Source organism: Pelodiscus sinensis, chromosome 1 (assembly GCF_052426305.1).
Source record: "Pelodiscus sinensis isolate ZL-2025 chromosome 1, ASM5242630v1, whole genome shotgun sequence".
Taxonomy (NCBI): domain Eukaryota; kingdom Metazoa; phylum Chordata; order Testudines; family Trionychidae; genus Pelodiscus; species Pelodiscus sinensis.
The window spans coordinates 230,248,835-230,272,252 of NC_143052.1; the positions used below are offsets into that span (position 1 = coordinate 230,248,835).

The following is a 23,418-nucleotide window of genomic DNA, read 5'->3' on the forward strand; positions in this document are numbered from 1 at the left end:
TGGCACCTGCACCCTCCTGATGTCTCCCCCTTCCCTCACTGCCCCTGCCCTCTTTGCCCTCTTTTTCCCTGATATCCACCCCCTCACCACTCTCTGCCCCTGTTCCCCTCATGCCCCTGTGCCCTACAGATGCCTTGCTCTATCCCCGCCTTCCTCGTGCCCACCCCTTCTTTCAGTTCTTCTCCCAGCACCTTCCCTTCCCCCCCTAGCCTCCAGTGCCCTCTACCCTCTCCTCTCCCAGCATCACCCTGTCCCCCCTCCCACTGACACCTCCCCTCCTGCCCTTTTCCTCATTGTCTCCACTTGGCCCCCTGGCATTTGCCTGTCCTGCACCCCTGTCCCTTGGTGCCTTCCCCTTTCCTCCTCTTCTTCTCCTGACCTCCTCCCCTCCTCTTCCCTCAGCACAAGCCCTTTCTCCATATTTTTCCCCTCCCCTCCCCACGGCCCAGCCTAGCCCCTTCCCCTCCCCCAGGGCCAGCTCTAAGTTTTTTGCAGCCCCAAGCAAAACATTTTTTGGCTGCCCTCCCCTTTTTTGTTCTATTACACGTTTGCATTTTGTAATTTTTTTTTGTTTGTTTTCATTTTTGTCCCGGCATTTTAGCCCTATAAATAGCAAATAGCATTTTCATTTGTTTTTTTCCCATAAAGGCAAAAGCGCTTCAAGTGAACTCCCCCTTTCGCTCGCTGCTGGGTCACAGCAGCTTTTCCCCGCCCTGTCCAGCCCCTCCCTATGGGCAAGCACCCTTCACTCCTGATCCACAGGGGGAGCAGGGTGCAGGGACAGCACAGAGCCAGAGGGGTGCAGGGAACAGTGAGGGAATACGGGGGTGGCGCGGGGAACGGGAGGCACAGAGCCAGAGGGACGCAAGGATCGGGGTGTAGGGGCAGTGCAGGGAATGGGCAGCACAGAGCTGGGGGGGCAGGGATCAGCAGGAGAAGGATGTGGTGGAGGCACGGGGAATGGGACGCAGGGAACGGGAGGGGCAGAGGGATCATGGTCTAGGGGCAGTGCAGGGAACGGGCAGTACAGAGCTGGGGGGGGCAGGGATTGGGGGAGCAGGTTGCGGGATGCAAGGGCGGCGCGGAGCCAAAGTGTTGCAGGGAAGAGGGAGAGAAAAGCGGCAGTCTAGAGGCTGATCTTTCGCTAAAGAAAGCCTTTTCCGATAGATCCCTTATGCCTCGTAAAAAGAGGTATACAAGATCTATCGGAAAAGGCTTTCTTTAGCGAAAGATCAGCCTTTAGACTGCCGCTTGCAGTGAGGATTCAAAATGGGAGTAAACTGTTTGATCAACTGACCTCTGTAGCTTCTTGATTGACAACTGCCTCGTACAAAGTCATCTGCTTTATTTGAGCTGTTAAAGGGGAAAAACAAAGTGCACAACAGAAAACAGTAATAGAGCCCTGTGCATGCTCCTGGTAGAAATCTAGTATCTCAGCTCCGTAAAATTCAGAGAGCAGAATGCTAATAGTTAAACTGTCTATACACAAACATCAGACAGACTGCTCTTGGAGTGAAGTTTTTGTTAGCTTTATCTTCTGTTGTGTTGTGTCCTGTTGCAAGCAAAAGACAATTAAAAAGAACTTGTTGAGGGAGCATCTTTGGTTTTTGCAGAAACTAAACTACATGTCAGTGTTGGGCTCCTTGTAGGTATTAGTTCAAATCATATAAGTCCATTGAAGTCGTTGTATGAAATGTTTAAGACTATGGGATTTAGGTGATACAAAGATTGAATTTGACCTTTCTGTGTCTGAAAGGTCTCAGAATAGACCCAGTCCTGCAACAGAAGTCTCTCTTTCTGCCTTTGCTGGTCTCTGAATGCTTTAACCAGTCCTAAAGAAGACGGTGAAATCAGGATAAGACCCAAGAGTAGATGGAAGTGCAATGATGTAAAGTTCTTAGCCAGCTCAGGCTATACTGATCCGCATCTGAGAAACTGCTTGCAGCAGGAGTCATTAGAGGGGAAAAAAACAAGAAAAGTAGAGGAAACTAGTGATAACTCTACGTTCTGTCCCACACAAACGTAAAGCATTTATTTGACCTGTTTTTATGGCTGTGTGTATTGTATCTTTAAACAAAAACCATTAGCTATAGTTCCCATGGCATTTCTCCCCTTATTTTACAGGCCCAAGATCAAGAATAGATTTATCATTTGGGAGGGACCAATAAGCTGTTGGTTTAAAAGTCTAGCTTTCTGTGAGGATGCCACCACCTTTTCTAGATTGGAAGCACATGGAGGTGGTAGAGTGGTTTCAGTATTGTTTCTCCAGAGATGTCAATTGCTTGTGCTGCTGCTATGGCATTAAACATGGGCAACCTTGTGTTTAATGTTTCTCCAGAGATGTCAATTCCATGTGTGTACACGAAGCAGAATTGGACCCATATGTTTAATACATGCATTAAAAAGATTCTATTTAATATCAGGGGTGGGCCCAGCCTCTTCCCAGTGGGAAGCCTGAGGTGGACTAGACAGAATAGGGGGCTGTGCCTTACCCCCCTGGCCATGTCAGAGGACAGAAGCTGGAGCCAGGCAGTTCGGGTCTGTTGCTGTGATGGGGTGTGCCATGGCCTCCAGCACCATGGCACTACCCGTCTCCTCCTACTACTTGGCCGCAAGGTTGCCTCTGCTTCTCAGCTCTCCTCCATCCTTCAGCTGCTCGCAGGCTGTAACAGCTGCTCAGCTGGAGGAACTTGGCTGTGGCACCAGCAGATCTGTCAGGAAGCCATGACCATGGAGGGTGTGACCCAGGAGCCTGAACTGAAACAGAACAGCTCAGGCCACTATGGAAAGCCTTGTGCCTTCCACCTCCATTGGGTGATGCATCCTGCCTCCCACTTGGCCTTATTTATGCACTGCTGCTGCATGTCCAGCTCTGAAAGCAGCGCTGCCACCACCACCAGCAGCAGAGATGTGTCTGCACAGTTAGACCTTAGCGCTGGGAGGGTTACTAAGGAGATGGGGGGATGGGAGCAAATTTTGGAATGTCTTTAGCTCCCACAGGGCACCTCCCCAACACTGCCCCTGTTTAATGCTTCTGAGACTACATCTGATTTAGCATTTATCAAATCCTTCAAAGCCTTGCCCAAACATGGCTTATCAAGCATACGTGGATTAACTGAGAAGCATATTTCTTCTGTTTGCTCACGGACAGAGCATAATTTTATTTCTGAAATTCATCAGGTGTGGTAAAGCCTCTTGTTCTGGCCATGAAACAAGAGTCTTAAGGCAAAGATAGCTTATAAATCCAGAGTAAAGGAATCCAAAGTCAAGATGAATAGGAACAAATCTTCAAACATTCCAGTCCATTTTATTCCACAAAAATGTTCAAACCGTTGGGCCTAATGTTTAAGCATGTTTATCCTGGAAGGGTTAGCTCTCTGAGGCAGCATCAAGTTTTTAGCTTTAGAGTTTCACCCAATGCTTCAGCTGCATCAGCTGAGTCACAAGAAGTGAAGTGACTCTTCCCCAAAGATACGCGGTGAGTCATCAGTCATTTAACTAGTCTTAGGACAAGGAGTGTTTTTTATCATTAAAGTAATTAAGGACGAATTTCACACCAGTGCATGGGCCCAGGATATGCAGCAGACCGCTTCTGTGCTGAACCAGGTGGAATGCTCCTTCACTGATATGATTGGGCATTTTTTCAGACCCTCTTTTTTAAAAACCAGTTGAGAAGTCCCGTGGCCCCTTAGAGTCAAACAAATATGTATCTAAAATCAGATAAGTGGGTTTTGCCCACAAAAACTCATGATAATTACATATGTAATTTGGTAGTCTCTAAGGGTATGTCTACACTACAGCGCTAATTCGAACGAACAGACGTTCGTTCGAATTAACTTTGATAGGCGCTACACTAGCGCTCCGCTAGTTCGAACTTAATTCGAACTAACGGAGCGCTTAGTTCGAACTAGGAAAACCTCATTTTATGAGGATTAAGCCTAGTTTGAACTAGCTAGTTCGAATTAAGGGGTGTGTAGCCCCTTAATTTGAACTAGTGGGAGGCTAGCCCTCCCCAGGTTTCCCTGGTGGCCACTCTGGCCAACACCAGGGAAACTCGTCTGCCCCCCTCCCGGCCCCAGACCCCTTAAAGGGGCGCGGGCTGGCTACGGTGCCCGTGCCAGGTGCAAGCCTGCCAGCACCCAGCCACCAGACCCTGCACCTGGCACAGATCGAGCCACCTACCCGATGCCCCCCAGCCCTCCCCCTCTTCCCGAGACCAGGCTGGCGGCTCCTGGGAGCTTGCCCGGGATCGCAAGAGGCGGGCACCTGCCTGGGCTAGTGCGGACATCGTGGACCTCGTCCACAATCTCCGCACTAGGCACAGGAAAGTGGCCGTCTAGGGCAGGAGAGCTGCCAGCCTGGCCACCCAGGAGCAGGTGTGCAAGAGAATCAAGGGGGTCCACTGAGACCCCCGACCCTGAGCCCTGAGCTTACAATGGCCGTACTGGGTCAGACCAAAGGTCCATCTCGCCCAGTAGCCTGTCTCCCGCCAGCAGCCAACCCTAGGGACCCTGGAGGGGATGGACCGAAGACAGTGACCAAGCCATTTGTCTCGTGCCATCCCTCTCCAGCCTTCCACAAACCTTGAGCAGGGACACCACTCCTACCCCCTGGCTAATACCACTCCATGGACCCAACCTCCATGACTTGATCTCACTTCCCTTTAAACTCTGTTCTAGTTTTAGCCTTCACAGCCTCCTGCAGCAAGGAGTTCCACAGGTTGACTCTTTGCTTTGGGAAGAAGAACTTTCTGTTACTAGTTTGAAGCCTGCTACCCATTCCTTTCCTTTGGTGTCCGCTAGTCCTTCTTTATGGGAACTAATGAAGAACTTTTCTGTATGCACCCTCTCCATCCAACTCCTGCTTTTAGAGACCTCTATCCTGTCCCCCCCTCCATCTCCTCTTTTCTAAGCTGAAAAGTCCCAGTGTCTTTAGCCTCTCTTCATATGGGACCTGTTTCCCAACCCCTGATCATTTTAGTTGCCCTCCCCTCTCTCACTCTGTCTCTTCCCCTCTCCCACCTCCTTTTTCCAGTCTCCCCCAGTTTTGTTCAATAAAGACAGATTCCATTTTGGAAGACACGTTATCTTTATTTTGTACATCAAGAAGAGGGGCTAGGGAAGGGTAAGTGGAAGGAGGTGAGGGAGGAATGGGGCACGAGCCCCCAATGGGGAGGACTGGGCTGGCTCTGCGGGCTTCTGGGGGTGGAAGCTCTCCTGCAGCCCCCCAATTGCCCCCTCTCCCCAGATGGCAGCCTGCGGCAAGTGCAGCCGGGCTGATGGCCGAGTGGTGTGATGTGCCCAGTGTGGATAGTCCGGGCAATCCAAGCCAGGACTGCTTTGCAAGCGGGGAACCCCTGAGAACTGTCTGTCCGGGGTGGAGGTCGGGACCCTTTAAGCACAGCCCTCGGCTAGCCTGAGACAGCATCTCCACGCTCTAAGTCCTCCTCTGATGCCCTGCCGGCACTGCTTCCGGCCATCCTTAAGCCCGGTTCAGGGTCCACTTAATGTGGACATGCTAGTTCGAATTAGCAAAACGCTAATTCGAACTAGTTTTTTAGTCTGGATCCGTTAGTTCAAATTAGCTTAGTTCGAATTAACTTAATTAATTAATTCGAACTAAGTTAGTTCGAATTAATGTTGTAGTGTAGACATACCCTAAGATGACACAGGACTCATCGTTAGTTTTAATGTTACCAACTAACACAGCTACCTCTCTGAGACTTTTTTTTAATGATTCCTCTCTCTCCCCAGTGCTATAGAAGTGTAGTGTAACTCATTTGAATGGGGATTGCACTCATCCTGTCACTTGAGTGGAATTTTTGGGTGGAAGTATGTGTTTGTGTTTCCAGAAATAACAAAGTACCTTTTGTCCTTTCATTCTCAGGATGGTCCAGATTCTGAAAGGGGAAACCGGACAAAGCAGGAAAGTGCTTGGCTCTTCAGGCTATGGTATAGCTTTGATCACAAGTATCCTTTTAACAAGCAGTGCTTAGCATCAAGATATGGACGTTCATGTAATGTTCCATTTCTTTCCAATGAATTACTCTCTGGATTTAAGGTTTTGAAGATGGGATTTTATACATGTCATTCAGTAGGGGGTCAGGATAGGTTTTATGCACATGAATGTGCAGTTAATTTCCTTCATTATGACATGAGATATTTTACACTTGCTTGGGGAGAGAAAAGGAATTCAGCATCAAGAGCAATGACAGCAAAACGGTTCAAATGTTCTAGATCCAGAAAGACAGTGATCCATTTCACAAAACAATCCTCCTTTTTGCTAGAGCCCAAAAAACAAACTAGCTGTCAAGATCTTCTTGAACCTATGGTGTCCAGCTCAGTTACTTTGCTTTGAATAGCCACACCGCTTCATTTGATGGAGCCCTTAGGGGATATCCAGTAGATGATATGAGATGTCTAGGACACTGAAGTTCCATCTAACACATCCACCCTGTGGAAAAAGTCCCTGGCTACCCTAACGCTCTGTCCAAGCAGAAGAAGTCAGTGCTCAGGGAAGGAGGGAGGCACATGCACAGTTAGAGGATGTAGCAGCTTCCACAGTAGCCAGTGGGAGCCCAAGACTTTTGAAACATCAGGCCGCTTATTTAGGAGCCCAGATATGGACTTAAGAGCCTGACTCTAGGCACTCAGGTTGGAAAGCCTTGGCTTAGGCTTCTCGACAGCTATCCCTGTTCTTGGGTCACGTCCAATGTGGAGAGTTTATACTGAGGCACTTGAAATTTCATGAGTCAACTCCTGCCCTCCAACATGGGCAACCCAACATTCCTTGTGTGTACCAGAAGCAGAATTTGATACATATGTTTATTACATGCCTTTCTAAAGCACCCTTCACTGTGCTATTTATGCCATCTTGCTTTTTTTCTATATAAAAGGGATGGCTCGCAGTTGGGCATATAGGTCTACTGCCTCTCCTCCTTTTGCAGTTCCTGTGATAGGTACTCTGGGCACTTTATATACTTAAAAATAATTTGACTTGCTGTGTGAGGTCCTGCTTAAAAGCAAAGGGGGGATGATGACCCAGTGCCCAGATACATTAAGAAATAGCCAGGATAGCTGGGTGGCAGACACCTGGGTTCAGTTCCTGCTCTGCCACAAATTCCTTGTATGACCTTGGGCGAGTCACTTAGAATCTGCCTCAGTTCCTGACCTGCAGAACCAGGGATAATGGCATTTCCCTTTTGGGAGAAGATAAGATCCATGTGTGATTTTGAAGTTCTCCAACAAGCAGAGACCACATACACATAGAGAGCAATAGAGCTCATACCCTCTGTCTCAGTTAAATATGGGCTCAGACCCTCCAGACCTGCAGTGTCCTAAACCCTAGATTCAAGCAACGCTAGCACAGTTGGCATGTGGACGTAAGGCGGGTTAGGCTTGTCTTCACTACACGGTGGATGGACACTGCAGTGTCCGCTTAGATGCGATACTTCGACCCCTGAGTGCCTTCCCATTGATGCTGGTACTCTACCAGGATGAGAAGAGTAGCCGGAGTGATGGGAGAGTGGCCCCGGTTGACCTTACCACATGGATGGCACCGTGGTAAGTACGTTCACTTCAGCTACACTATTTGCAAAGCTGAAGTCACGTAGGTTAGATCAATGTGGGGTTTAGTGTAGACCAGTCCTTAGGCTCAAGCCTGGGCACACGTTGCTATGTAGACATAATCTAAAGAATCACGTATGCTGGTTTGCTGAAATCAGGCCTGCCGATGGGGATGGGGGAGGGGAGTTGCCCCAGGCCCCTTTGAATTGCCACCAGAGCATCAATGCACGGCTCCTCACAGCTTTGAAGGTCAGGGGAGAGGCTTGCAGTCTGGGCAGCACCAAGGCCTGGCTGCCTCTGGCCCTGTCCCTTCCACCCAAGGCTCCACCCCTTCTGGGGTGAGGAGTTGTCCTGCCACACCCACACACCCTTGCCCCGGCTGTCGGCCCCACTGGTTGAAATCCTTGTCAATGTTTGTAATTCTAAAGAGAGAACTTTTTCAAGTGGTTAGAGCCACTGTCCAAGTATCAGTAGGTCAATTTTTAGGCCAACTACTTTGCTAATACTGCTACCCAACATTCTTTTGTAAGACTCACTGTGTGAAGAGAGCTGGGAAATGAATCAGAGGATGTAGTAGTGAGTAATTGCCTTTTAAGAAGGAAGCAGAGCTGACTAAACTACCCTCTCTCTCTCTCTCTCTCTCTCTCTCTCTCTCTCTCTCTTTATGGATGCGCCTTTGTAAACTTTAGGGTTGACTGGCAGTGTTTATTTCCTCTTGTCTAATCCTGGCACAAGCACAATCCCCAGCAGGTGCAAGAGAAGGAAAAGCATTAACTTAAAGCAACTTCATTCCCTCTAGTAAAGTTGAATTTTGAATGTAAGAGATTGATTTTTAATGCACTTGTTTGCTCAGTAGTGACTAGCAGGCTGTGAAAAACTCTTGGCACGCTTTGTGATGATGAAACATTGGAATCCAGATTTAGGATTTATGTTGCTATTGGGCTTTTTAAAAATTTCACATGGAGTACAGATAAAAATGTGTCCTTCAGCACTGATGATTGAGGGTAGGGGGCAATCGGTTTCTGAGGTATACAGTTCAGTACCAGTATTTCATTGCTTATTGGAGTTTAATACACTGGGTTCATTTCAAAGCCTGTCACCTCTGAATCCCAAGCTTAAAGTAGTCTCAGGATAGCTCTCTCAGTGAATGAAATGTTATTCAAGTGTTTCACAAGTGAAAAGAAAAGACAGGACTATGCAGCATTCACTTTTAGTCCTTTGGGTACGATATCCATCTTTTTGCACTTGGATAGAAAGATGATGTCTGTTTGGATCTGTGCACATTTTTTCATATGGTTGATGGATTTCCATTCCAAACAGCTAGCTGTAGTGCCTTGCATGTAGAATAATAATAGAGATGTAGCCGTGTTAGTCTCGTCTTGCTGTTTTGTTTCACCAAGACCAGACTAACACGGCTACATCTCTATTACTATTCTACAAGTGAAAAGGAGATTCTTCTCCTTGAAGTGATGATCCCTACCGTGACCCATCAGTAGAATACACGAAGGAGTCTTTCAAATTGATCTGTGAGGGAAGACTGAAAGAATTGGACTTGTTTAGTTTGGAAAAGAGAAGACTGAGAGGGGGACATGATAGGAATTTTCAAATATCTAAAATGGTGTTACAAGGAGGAGGGAGAAAAATTGTTCTCCTTGGCCTCGGGGGATAGGACAAGAAGCAATGGGCTTAAATTGCAGCAAGGGAGGTTTAGGTTGGACATTAGGAGAAACTTCCTGTCAGGGTGATTAAACACTGGAATAAATTGCCTAGGGGTGTTGTGGAATCTCCATCTGGAGATATTTAAGAGCAGGTTAGACAGACACCTGTCAAGGATGATACAGACCTTGCTTAGTCTGCCGCGATGCAGGAGACTGGACTTGATGATCTCTCAAGGTCTCTTCCAGATCTAGTATTCTATAATTCTATGAAATTTGCAGCCATGGAAATTGTGACATGGACCAGTAAATAGGATCTTCCCTGGCCTCTCCTACCCCAGCTCTGAAGGAAGAGCAATAGCTGCTGGCCAGGGCCCCAGCTCTGAAGGCAGCATTGCCCACCAGCAGCTGTCAAGAAGTAAGGGTGACAATAACATGCCACACTTAGCTCTCTGCAGCTGCTAGAGGGCAGCACTGTCGTGAGAGATGGACTCCCAGGCAGCAGCCACCAATCTCCTAGCACTCCTGCTTCAGGCAGCACAGGAGGAAGGGTGGCATAGGCTTGTGGCCCCCTTTTGGGTCCAGGTGCCTAAAATACGAGATGCTGTGGAAAAATCACACATTTTGCTTGGGTTGCAAGATCCATCCCTCCCGTTTCATTGCCATGAATATCTGAAGGTTCCACCAGCTTGATGGCAATATTCTCCCTTTCCTCATCACAAGAGCCACAGCCCTCTACTAGGAGAACGTGGGAGTGGAAACGGGATTGCAACAGGCTCATGGGGGAAAAATCAGTATAGGGGAAAATCTTTTTCCACTTTGGTATGAGGTTTCTTAAAGTGCCCCCCCCCCCCCCCCCCCCACACACACACACCCAAACTACCAGATCAATGCAGTCTGTATATACAGAGTATTTGAACTGGCTATGCATTAATGACTGGATTGTTAATATTAATATGTATTGTTTTTGCAGTGGTTTTCAAGCACATCTGTTTTCCTTAATGTTTTTTAAAAGTTACTTAAAGCCCATTCTCACCCATAGTGGCCCTCCGCTAACTACAACCCTTCCAAGTTGCTGCGGACTACTAGCCCGTTGTTTGACTACTCCACAGGTTTATGATGTAAGTATAAGGGAAAAGTATTAACTTCCTTTTTCTACCTTCCACTACAAAGTTTCCTTTACAGGACAAATTACATAACTAACAAAGATGTTGCAAGGGCTGCTTTGTGCTAAATTATGACAACAAAAGGCTTGAGACCCAATGTATAGGGCAATATCTTCTGGTATGAACCAGAAGACTCCAATGACTTCAGTGGCACCAAACTTATGTATGCCAGCTGAGTCTATGATACTGTCAATTCATACACAAATAGTATTTACGTTTCCTGATAATAGGAGACTATGAAGATCAATCAACAACCTATTTACTGTTTAATCCCTTAAGTGTCCCTTCTGGTTTTAACTACAAAATTATTAAGACAAAGGCAAGATTTTGGTTCGTTATCTTTGGGGTTGCATTGTAGCATTTCTTAGGGTCAAATGATCTACCTTAAGCAGGCAGTCTGGAGAACTGGGTAAAAAATATTTCTCCTCAGTCCGACACTTTATTAAGGTTCTGTTTATAAATAATTCATGAATTGTTAATAAATTATTATAGATTGATTGGCCAAAAGGTCAGTATGCTGCTTTTAAAACAATGTTTTCATAACTTTAAAAACAGCCAGCCTCTTCTACTGGAGTTCTGCAACAATCAAACTCATACACTCAAACCATTTCTAAATGGATCCTTACTATATTAAATATGACCAAATTCAAACTTTCAGGCTCCCTGGTGTCTAAATGTGTGTGCTGTTATATGCACTTTTGAGGTAGACTCTTAAGAACTCTGCTGTATCTAGTAAAGAACTACAACGCTCCACCAGAAGTTTTGAAAAACTTTCTTCCAACATCTCTTCACATACCGTAAAGTCAGACTTCAGATCTTAAAAAGTTTGTGAACTCCCATGATGCTAATTGCTGTCTGTCAATAAGTATTAAAAGTGGCCTTGTTCCCATCTAAGGCATGCCATTGGTAATCTTAAAATAGGTTTTAGAATGGAAGGCTTCCATCAAACCAATTAGTACACTGTAAGCAGTCCAAGCAGCTGTTCTTTCAGGATTTCAAAGATTACTGTAGTTCAGCTTTACCTTTTATCCATTCACTAACGATCTAAATAGTGGCATGTGTAGATCTTGGATTTCATTTAGCTCTGCAGTCTAGCTTTATTTTCTATTCTTGCTCTTACATAATTTAAACTTTCAAATGTACTGCTGTAGCAGGTACTTACCATTTTAATTGGATCAGTACAGTTTTTTGGTTTTCTCTTGGGGCATTACCCTAATCATGCTGTTTGTATATCCATAATTCTCAAGAGGAACTAACTTTTAATCTATAAGCCAAATTGGCCAGTCATGTAACTCTTGTACTAGAAAAAGCAATACTGAGAGACGCTCAATCTTTCAGTCCTTTTTCTGTTGCACTATTTCTACATGGCTTGTTTCTTTGGTGGCATGTAGTGTACATGCCCATGTAGCCTCCTTCACACAGGTAGACCATGAGACACAGTGTAGGTCAGGGGTGGCCAACCCGTGGCTCACGCCACATGTGGCTCTTCACCCCTGAACATGCGGCTCGCAAAGCCTCCCCTGTGGCTCACGAAGCCGTCCATGCGCCCCTACAAACGGGCCCTGGCTCCCTGTGCTTGCCGGGTGCAGGGGAACCGTCTGGCACAGCAAGATGGCATCAGGTGGCTGGAGCCTGATGTGGCCAAAAAACCTAACCTGTGGTTTTTAAAGGGGCAGTGTGATTTGTTTGTTTGTTTGTTTGTTTTTCTCAACAATTCTGGTGCGGCTCTTCACATTTTTTCTGCCACTATTTTGGCTCTCTTAGTTTAACGGGTTGGCCACCCCGGTGTAGGTGAGTAAAAGCACTCCTGAAGGGCATGGGTACGCACTCCAGTACATACTTCCAACCACTCTTTACATGCCCAAGTCATGCTTCCTCATATACACTGCTATTTTTAGCTGCTTAGTGTCCCCTGCCAGAGCCCTTCCCCAGATAGCAGTGAGGAAAGGCCCGGACACCTTCTTGATGCTGGAGCCTTTCCCCGCATTGGCAGCAACAGGAAAAAGCTCTCTTAGCAGTGATAGGTTCAGCCTTTCTCCACTGGCTTCCCTCTGCCAGAACCTTTCACTGACACACATTATTATGCACAGCCATGTGGATGTGGTGTGCTTTTCGCTGCAGTACTGGGTGGTATAATTGTAGCCTTAGTGTGTTTCTAAATTCCAATTTAGGAGGGGGAAAAAAAACCAAAATCCGTAGGCTTTAGTCACTGGTGTCTCTCCCAGATCTCTGAATGCCCGAGTCATTCCAGGCATATCCTTATGCTGCAGCTTTCAGTTGAGGCATGTAGTTCTGCGACAGCAATGTAAGCTCTCCAGATGATCATTCACTTCAAACCAGGGGACATTTTTCTCCCTTTCCTACCAGGTGCAGGAGATTCAGTGGAAGCACAGTCCTGTCTGTTGTGGATCAAACAGATCATCCTGTAATGCATAGGCCCTTAGTTTAGCACACTTAATTGAATGTAGTTGAGAGGATTAAAGAATAAATGACTTACCTAAAAATGCATTACTAACTCAGCCAAAAACTTAGTACCACAAGGGGAAGTAAAGCTACTTATTAAACTGATCTCCAGTTCTGAGATCTCATGTAGGCCTTTCTCTAGGGAGATGAGGATCTTCAGGTTGTGGTGCGAAAACCGTGCACAAGCACATAGCTTTAACCTTCCACCTTTTTGTTGGTGCTCCTTCTCTAAGGTCATGGGCAGCCACCCCTTTCTGTAGTTTCCATACGGACTGGTTGTAAAATTACCTCACCAGTTTCACATTGCAGATACTTCCCCTTGTGCACCAGATGATTTTTAATTAAATGAAAAGAAAGACAGTCCCTGGATGGCAACCCCCTTTGTATGTAGAATGCACAAAATGGCTTCCAACTTAGATATTTATTGTCCTTCTTACCACTCACGTGGTTTCTGTGTGAGATGCTGAGTCAGCATACCTGGTTTAGGTAGAGTGAGATATTATTCAAAAAGCAGTCTGCATTGGTGTAACTCTGCTCCCACAGAAGTTCTCCCATTGACTCCAGGGAAAGAGAGGCAAGCCAAGGCTAAGTGTTTCTGGAAAGCCCATACAGAAATTTTAATCTTGACTTCCTCAAATGCAGAGGTTTACTAACAAGTGGGAGTAATGGAATAAACTGTAATTTTAGGAAAACTTTGTCAGACCTCCTGCACTGAAGGCAATTCTTTTAGAAAATAAACTAGTCAGAGTAACACTGGTCTTTGCCTTTTAAGTCTCTTTAAAAATATCTGAATAGAAGCTTATAATATGTGCTGGTACTTTAAACTAGCTTATCCTATCAAATCTTTCTGTGTCTATTTGGAAACAAAGGTGTGTACTATTGCCTGCTCATCCTAATGAAGCTACATTTTATCAAAGGTTTTCTGGTAATAGCTTGCTTGATTGGGCACTCATACTTTTGATGCCAGGATGTGCTCAGGGGCATTGCTGGTATAAAACTAGCACAGGGAACTAAGTTATTTTTCTGGGTAGTGAAAACCTGGCAATAGGTTTTTACTATACCCGGACAAAATATTTCAAATGTTAAAATTTGGAAAGTCTTTTTTCCTTGAAATGTTGACAAACGGGAATAAAATAAAGCAGAAAATCTAAGTTTCTTCCCCACTCACGTAATGATGTTTATTGGCTTGTTTTTATACTAGTCTTGCGTGTATTTGGTCTGTAATGGTATACAGAATTTTACTTGATTATTTAATACAAATCTTTTCAAGCAGAGGGCATTCCCCACCCGATATAAGGTAGCACAGGTTTTTATGCTTTAACTAACAAGATCAAGTAGTACAAGTTGAAAACTGTCGTTTAAATTACACGTACTGTTTATTCTGGTAAGAAGTGGTGGTAATAGATACAATTAAACTAATTTTAGAGGGAAGCGGGGAGACATTAGTCTACATCAGCAAAAATTGTTAGTGTTTAAATTGCCACAGGACTTGCGTTGTTTTTTTACAATTTAACTGCAGCAATAGATACAGAAACCTTGTAAAGCTTGCCATGTACATATCTTTTACGCTCCCAGTTCTTTTCTAGTAGATAGCAGAGATGATAGCCTGTGTAACTAGTGATCTTGAATAGGTTCTAATATTTTAACAACTGGTAACCCTGGTGTTCTTTTCCCCAGGGTTGTGATAGGGTAAAACTTGACTCCTTAGCCGGACTTGTTCCCAGTGCAGTTCACTGAAGTGACTGCATTGAAGTGTTACGTGAATAGATCAGGGCAGAAGAGCGTATGTGAAAGTGAGTGACACATTGAATGAGTTAACAGTAAAGTAAAATATGTATTTTTTGAATAAATTCAAACTGCTCCCTTCGCAGATGGTAAGGGATTGTAGAGGCCAATGTAGGGTTATTCTTGGAAGAATTTCAAGTCCGCAGGGATGCACTTGGATACATTTCCTGTCATTCTCAAAAGAATTCTTCATGTTGCCTGGGACGCTTCTGAAGCACAGTAGGTTCATTCACACCTCCTTTCTCCTTGGGAATGTGCAGTCATGGAGTTACATATTAAATGTAGTTGTTAGAGTACATGTTCTATGGAAACAAGTTTCATCGTTTGTGAAGCAACTTTCATAGAAGCCTGGATTGTTCAGGAAAAAATAAATAAATAGTCTGTTAGTTGCAAATGCTAGTGGCAGAGGAGGGTTATAGAAGGCTGTGCTTCTGAAATATCCCAGTTCATCGGATGAAATGGGTTTTGCCTATGAAAGCTCCTGATTCTGTATATATTGGTTAGTCTCTAAGGTGCCACAGAGCTACTTGTGCTTCTTAAATAAGTGGTGAAAACTCCTTTTCTTGTCCTAAATCTGATCAGCTGGCAAAATCATATCACTGGAAGCCAACAGCAATGCAGGAACTGCCATGCAGGATCAGACACATGGCCCACCTAGTCTGTCTCCAGCAGTGGTCAACATTGGATGCTTCAGGGGAAGATGAAAGCTCTATACAGTTGGACTTCCCTGGCCTGACACCCTTGGGACCGGACTAGTCCCGGAGTAGGGATTTTGCCAGATCAGGAAAGTTCATTTCTGGCCTCCTGCTGGTGGCCCCACCTCCTGCCCTGCTGCCACACTGGGCTTTCCGGCTCCCATGGCAGCCCAGCTGAGTTGTGCACTGGACTTCCTGCCCCCTTCTTGAGGCCCCCCAGAGCAGCTGGGCTGGGCGCTGGCTGTCTCAGCTTCCTCCACCCCAACTCAGCTTAGCTGTGAGCCAGGCTGCCTGGTTACCTTGCGCAGCCCTGCTGGGCCGCACCGGGTAATGTTGCTCTACCTGCATTGGGTGGGGCTCCCTGCCCGCCCCTGTACATTGCACCAAGCTCCCAGCCACCCCCAACCAGTGTTCCCGCTAAGGTTTTCCATCCCAGAGCGGAATGAGTTTTGTCTTGTGCGCCGACAATGGGATCACGTGCGCTTGTTGGGATGTGTGCCCTTGTGGCACCCACCAGTGGCTCTCCCAGCACAGAGACCCCAAGTCCTGCTCCCAGGTAGCATCCCCCCCACCTCATGGGGAGGTGAGATGTGCCCTGCCCCCCGGGAGCGCTGCTCCCGAGGTGGCCTGTGTGCAGGGCAAGGACTGCCCCAGGCTGCTCCTCGTGGGGCTGGCTAAGAGTCTCTGCCTGGGCAGAGGGAAGCTGCTGCCAGTGCCCAGGGTTTTCAGGGAGTGAGGCATGGGGGGGGGTGAAAGAGGGGTGCAGGAGGTGAGGAAAGAGATGCAGGGGCCCCAGCCCCAGGAGCGGCCGCATCACAACCCGCCTCCAGCTTAGGGCAGATGCCACACAGCCTGCCCAGGGAGCAGTTGAGCAGCTGGTATGGGCCCCCAGGTCACAGCTCCAGCCCTAGGAAAGGGCTGGAGCTGGCCCCTGGAGCGTCCCCTGCAACCAGCTGGAGCAGCCCCTTGGCTGCTGGTGCAACCAGCACCGTGCGGCCCCCCATGGCCTCTGGAGTAATTCCTCCACCATGCGACCCAGGCCACCGGAGCAGTTCCCTGCCGAACCCCCAAACAGGTCCCGGCCAATGTTCCCTCTAAGGTTTTCCACCCATGAGTGAAGTGAGTTTTGTGCACCACTGTTGAGTTTGTGTGCTTGTTCAGATGTGTGCCATGGTGGCACCCAAGTTAATAATACCTTACTTATAAACCTCTCCCTTTTCCCTCTGCTGCCATGTCTCCCACCCTCCCCTTGCCCCATCTTCTCCCCCTAGTGCCCTCTGCCCTCCTACCCCTCACCCTCCTCTGCTGTCCTGGCTCCTGCCCTTTTCACTCCTCTCAGCCCTTTGGGGACCTGTTCCCCTCTCCTTCCTCCCTGACCCCTGCACCTGCCCTTCTCTTCCCCTGTGTCTATTCCTCCTCTAGCCCCACTCTGATCATCTGTAGCTATCCCTCCCCATCCCCTCTCCTAACACCTCCCTCTGTCTACCCACCTGCCCTGCCTCTTTCCTCTGGTTCCTGTCCCTCCCCTCCATGAGTCTGTCCTTTTGCTTCACCCCTGCCCCAGTTCTCTGGCACCTGCACCTTCCCTTAATCCTGCACTTCCTGGTGCCGCCTCCTTCCCTCACTGCCCCTGCCCTCCTTTTCTCTCTTTTTCCCTGTTGCCTGCCCCCTCACTACCTTCTGCCCCAGTTCTCCTCATGTCCCTCTGTGTCTCACACATTACTTGCTCCATCCCCTGCCTTACTCATGCCTACCCCTCCTTTCAACCCCTCTTCTCCTGGCACCCACTCCTCCCCTCTCCTCTTCCTCCCTCTTGCCCCCATTGCCCCTCCCCTCTCCTTTCCCAGCATCACCCTGTCCCCTTCCCCTCCCAACTCCACTGACAGCTTCCCTCCCTTCCCCCCTCCTGCCCTTTCCCCATTGTCTCCTCTGTCCCCCCTGGCATTCATCTGTCCTCCATCCTGCCCCTTAGTGCCCTTTCTTCTTCCGTCCTGGCCGCCTCCTCTCTCCTCAGCACAAGCCCCTTCCCCTCCTCGCCCCCACCTTCCCCTTAGTTATCCCCCTGCTCCTTTCATTTCTACTTTCAATGTGTAAAGCAGTTTGCAGGGGCTGAAGCTGAGGCCATGGTGCTATTTTCAGTACAGGCAGTCCCCGGGTTACGTACAAGATAGGGACTGTAGGTTTGTTCTTAAGTTGAATCTGTATGTAAGTCAGAACTGGCGTCCAGATTCAGCAGCGGCTGAATCTGGATGCCAGTTCTGACTTACATACAGGTTCAACTTAAGAACCCCAGGCATCCCCAAGTCAGCTGCTGCTGAAACTGATCAGCGGCTGATTCCAGGAAGCCCGGGACAGGGGCTTCCTGTAGTCAGCCCCTGGTCAGTTTCAGCAGCGGCTGACTTGGGGACGCCTTGGGCAGAGCAGCTGGGGTGCTGCTGGGTTGGTCCAGTAGCGCCGCCGCTCCTCGGCGCTACTGGACCAACCCAGCAGCACCCAAGCGGCTCTGCCCCAGGCGTCCTGATTCAGCCGCTGCTGAAACTGACCAGCAGTGGCTGAATCAGGACACCTGGGGCAGAGCAGCTGGTGCTACGGGACCAACCGGCAGCGCCCCAGCTGCTGTACCACAGGCTTCTGGAGCAAAGCCGCGGAGCATGGGGGCAGCGGGCAGCCCAGATGCCCTGTGGCTGTCAGCTGCCTGCATGCTCCGCGGCTTTGCTCTGCTTTGCTCCCCGTCCCCCTGGTCTGCAGACCAGGGGGACGGGGAGCAAAGCAGAGCAAAGCCGCGGAGCACGCAGGCAGCGGACAGCCAAGACGCGTCTGGGCTGTCTGCTGCCCGCGTGTTCCGCCGCTTTGCTTCCTCTCCCTGGTCTGCTGGAGACCAGGGAGAGGGAGGGCCCCGTTCGTAACTGCGGATCCGACGTAAGTTAGATCCGCGTAACTCGGGGACTGCCTGTACCGCAGTCCCAGTCCCAGAAGCCCCCACAGCCACAGCCACTCTTGGAACAGGACTGCATGCCGGGACTGGAGCAGAGGCCGCCCATGGTGATATTTTAAGTAACGTGGTCCACCACGGCAGCCCCAGTTCCAGCTGCCTGCCATGCCACTCACCTTCCAGTAGGAAAGTGAGTGCTGCTGTGCATCTCTGCAAAGGAGATGGGCGGGCAGAGAATTTTCTGTGCATGGCCACACAGGTGCACACCTAAATGGGAACTATGCCTCCAGCCCCCACAGTGCTCTGAGACTCTGATCCTGGAACATCTGTGGCCTGGTAGGATGTTGTCGGACCAGGGAGTCCCGGTTTATGGGTTTGAAAAATGTTAGTATTTCAGTAAAACATCAAAAACCAGGGTATTTCAATTAAAAATGGAGCCCTAGTGCAGGAATCCGAGGTTCCTGCACTCCTCTCCATTCAGAGCTCTCTCGCTGGACTACACCTCACATGAGGAAGGCTAGGATTTATCCGTTATTTTTAGTAAAAATCATGGACTGGTCACAGACAATAAACAAAAATTCACAGAGCCTCGGAACCTGTCAGGGGAGGTAGCTAGGGGACTGCCAACTTGAGCCTCACCATGAGGCTGAAACCCAGAGTCACACAGATTTGTTTAAAGTCATGGAATCTGAGATTTCAGTGATGAAATTTATCCTTACACGTGATGTACTGCAGCCCATTATTTTTCCGCCACACCACCTCCCATTACCAGAACTGGAGAAGATGGTACCTGATGAGAGATGTAGTCTGACCAGCCAGCCTAGCCTATAGTGGAGATGGGGAGCATGAGACACTTGAACTACAGCTTCCATGAAGCATAGCGGTTCCTTGAATGCACTGCTTTCTCTCTTCTTAGTGATAGGAGGGGCATCACAGGTATCCCTGGCTACGGTGTCTCATGGGAAATGTTGTCTGTCAGAGACAAACCCATAGAGGGGAATGGGAGTATAAGACCTCTGAATGACAAGTGCCGTGAGACACCACAGCACCATTTGATTTGAAATGTTTCAGCAAAATGCCAATTTTCTACAGAAATTTAAGGGAGGGCCAGAATTTGGTCATGTTAAAATGTTCACTTTGGGGTAGGGAAGGAGTACTGTTTTCTGGCCAGCTCTAGAATTCCTCCTTTTCCGATATCATACAGAACATTGGTTTTAACACAGAACTTTGTGGTCCCTCGCCCCATTTTGCTGCATTGAAAGCAAGCCATTAATCCTGCTCTGTTTTCCCTAGCAGTTTATTGCATCTCATCCCATGATGACTGTGTGTATGCATAGCCTCTTGTGAATCAATTTCTTAAAAGATTTATGACAGTCAAAAAGAATGTTTTTTGGTGTTGCTCTCATGATTATCTGTTGTCAATTTGTTTTAATATCAGTTGAATTAATTTACCTTGTGCTCAAGTAGGCTGTACTGGCTTAATTTGTAGGGAGTGCCCTCATTGGTCTTTAAACACACACACACATGCGCACACACACACGCTTTTGCTTTGTCAGCAGACATTCACACTTACACTTGTTGCAGCAAAATTTTTGTGGTTGGGGGAGGGGTTAATCACAGTGAACGACAAAAGTTTTTTCGATCAATTGCAAGTGGAGATATAGCCTGACACACCTCATTCTTAAATGTCTAACAATTCTTGAATGTAACAGCATCTGGTGGTAACTTGTTAATTTATGTCAGTCTGCACATCCCTGTTTACTTACACCCACAGCCCTCATCACCACTCTGTCCTCAACAGTGCCTAGAGCAAGTATCTCCATCTTTTGTGGCAATGACTGATTCATGTGTAATATTTAACAAGTCACTTGATAGATTTGCATTTGTATTTACTTGCCTATCACATGTATGTTGTAAAACTTAATATTTGTAAATGATTTTATTATTGTTTATTCTTCTTCATAATCTCAGATTTTGTCTTTCGATTGTATACCCCATGTCATAATTTAACATATTGGCCTATAAAAATAACCTAGGTTTTTAGGTTCTTGTGCTGTCATCTTTCTTCTATAATTCTATTTTGTAGTGACTTTTCAATGCTAAGAACCAACCATATTTGCTCCATGACTCTGGTTTTATAATTAAAACCCCTTATTTTTAGAGGTAGCTTTACAGGGAACACTAACGTGATATTTAAACACTTAGTTTAAAAGTTTTAGATTTTACTTACTAAATTCTTAAAGTTGAGTGAAAGTAATTCAGGATTTTATAGTATCTTGACTGTTAATTTGTATGCATTGACTCATAAGTGTAGATTCCTTTGTTTAGCTATCTTAAGAGAATGAAAAGATACTATTGACCAAATGTTATTGGATGCTTTTTTCTCTCAGAATCAGGAACAACTTAGAGAGGAGGATTCAGATTTTATTCTGAATGACGGCGACCTCACTCTGACATATGGTGATACAACAATAACTGCTAATGGCTCTTCTGGCTCCCGCACTGCTACCACTAGCCTCGATGGCAGGAAAACAAAAAGCAGTTCAGAGGAAGCATTGGAACGTGATCTTGGAATGGGAGATAATGAAGTTACAAGCAGGGGCACCCGACTAGTATTTCCTTTGGAAGACAATGCATGACTACCGTCTCAATAAAAATACAGCTGTAACCCCATGGACAGATCAAGGAAGACTGCAGGCCACAGTATCACTTGAGGTGGGAATGCTTACTGAATTGAACTAACATGTCTGTTTATAAGTGGTTTTACTAAGATCTGAAGAAACCAACCTTGACTTTTTTTTTTTAATTGAAGATGCTGACTGTGGATTTTTAAATGTCTAAACTAGGGAAATGAGAAAAGTCAGTCAGTCTCTTCTCACAAAACTACAAACTGAATCTAAGTAGAATTAGCATGCTGCAATTCTCTCGTATTCAGTGGTGGCACCTTTCTGGGAAGAGGTATGTGAAAATGTTACCTAGCAGAACCAAGCTAATTCAGGATGGAAGGAGTTCTAGCTTGGTTTGGAAAGGCAGAGAAACCCATAGAAAAGTCTAGTTATTCTGAGACTTAAAGGTATGAATATGCATGTCTGTTTGATTTTTGGGAGGTCCAGTGTTAAATTGCTTTCTAGAAAACTTGAAGCTTTGTATAAGAGGGAACAGTATGTACTAAGAGTACAGGTGCGTGAATGCAACACTTTTCTGGGATTTGTTACTATGACCAGCTGCAATGATTTACTTCAGGAAAAAGGGAAAACGGCACAACTTCCTCATTGGCAATATACAATAGGTATAGTTTAGAATAATTCAGTATTTAAATAGGGAAGCAGTGAGTGTTGTTTTTAGCCCCTTAGCTGTGGACAACTTGAGTATCACTATTAGTATATCTTCTAGCATATCACAGGAGAAAAAAATCCAGCTTCTCTGTGTCCTAGACCTAAATGTCTCAAGCCCTTAACTAGTCTCTCTGATAAAAATACAACTGGTTCCCTCAGTAGGGTTGTTGAAAAATCAGATGAAGGAAGCCGAAGCCTGTTTTTGTGTGAGAGATGGAGCAGACAGTAGTATTACTTTCAGTGAGGCAAGGAAATGGTATTGAACGTGTTATGCAACCAAAAGGTTCCATATTGAGATGGGAAGTATCCCTGGAGCCTGCTTTGATTGCCAGTTAGGTGTGATGTTTTAAACTGCAAATGTTTTCACTGAAAGAGGATGGCAATACTATAAATGTAGCCAATGGTGATTATTACATCTGAAGAAATGTATTTATATTCATTCTCTTTTGTAGAGTAATGTGAACGTGCAGTGAGGCATTGCACAATGTATAAGCTGTGCAAGTGGCTTATACTCTATAGGCCCATCTGAAATGCGAAAAGGGAAAATTGTCTTTGCTTAGTACTTGGCCCATTTTCGTGTAGACTTGCTTTAACTTACTGCTGAAGGCTTTGTTATTCCCAGATCAGTAGATATTAGTGACCTCTGGCGTATTAAAGCAAATAGTTGAAATCTATTACCTCCTAAACAGAAGCTCAGTTACTGAAAGCATGCTTTAAAATGGTGTAAAGTTATACTTTCATGTCTCAAAAAGGTTTAGAAAATGTTATTTTTAAACTGGCATTTTGTGGCCCACTATTAAAATGTACTGTAATAGCAGTGTGCTTAAAACGTTCATTTTTTTGTTAACGCTTTGGTTTGTTCCTTTCCCATAAAATTATGTATGAATAAAAATCCTTTCTTCTTTTTCCTTAAGTGACCTGTTCAACTAAATGTTGGGCTAATTGTAGAATTACAGGTTCCAGCTGCATAGCAGCATTTAGATTGTCTAGATTGCTTTATTTTATAGACTGTATCTACCTCCTTCTTAAGACAAATTGTTGATGTGTCTAAAAGAATCAAATTAATGACTATGCCTTCATGGGGCAAGACAATGTAAGATTTCTAAAGCTAGCCAGCCCTGCCACTTCTGCGATGGAATTGGAACAGGTCATACAATCCATCTGTTCCCTTTTGTTGAATAGTTGAGATGAAAAGTTCAAGCATCCTGCTGAGAGCACTTCAAGCAACAGACCATGTAACAGTCTGGCAAACTGCTCCCAAAACAGTTAGAGCAGATAGCATCATGTGAGCACTGCTATTCTAGGGCATTTCCTTTTGTTAAAAATTAAATTATTAGCCAGTCTCAAGTGGTGTAAGCTGCTTTTCATATTCTAGAAAGCAGAACCCTTTCAAGTCAGATGGACTTGCCTATCTCTGGAGCTGGCAAACCTTTACATGCAATTCAAGACAGGCTAACAGTGGTCAAGGAAAACTATTGAAGAGACAGAGTGGGTGAGATATTTTATTGAAAGAACTTCAGGCTTGTTTCTCTCACCACAAGCAGTTGGTCCAATAGCACCTCTCTCTCTTACCTTGGGTCTCTAATATCCTGGGACCGAGAGAGCTACATACAACACTGCATACAAGAAAAACCATATTGACCTAAAGCATTTAGGAATAATTGTTTTCTCTAAAAAATGCTGTAAGGAAGTACCAGAGCCAGAGATTTTTTCAAAATTACCATTTTCTCCTTCAAGACTCCTCCAAGTTTTAGCACCATCCTGTACCAAAGTGCTTCCAACATCAGAGGAAGACTGAGCATACTTACAGATGGAGTTAAAT

General features: G+C 46.2%; 1 protein-coding gene across 1 annotated transcript in view; it reads left to right on the plus strand.

Moving 5' to 3' along the window:
• SLC9A7 (solute carrier family 9 member A7) overlaps positions 1–22,939 on the plus strand; it is a 126,196-nt gene extending 103,257 nt beyond the window's left edge. Inside the window, exons 15-17 of the mRNA XM_075916189.2 lie at positions 5,887–5,969; positions 10,236–10,341; positions 20,652–22,939. Coding sequence (XP_075772304.1) covers positions 5,887–5,969; positions 10,236–10,341; positions 20,652–20,900 — 438 coding nt within the window. The 3' untranslated portion in view covers positions 20,901–22,939. The remainder of the gene's footprint in view (positions 1–5,886; positions 5,970–10,235; positions 10,342–20,651) is intronic.
• The last annotated feature ends 479 nt before the right edge of the window (positions 22,940–23,418 follow it).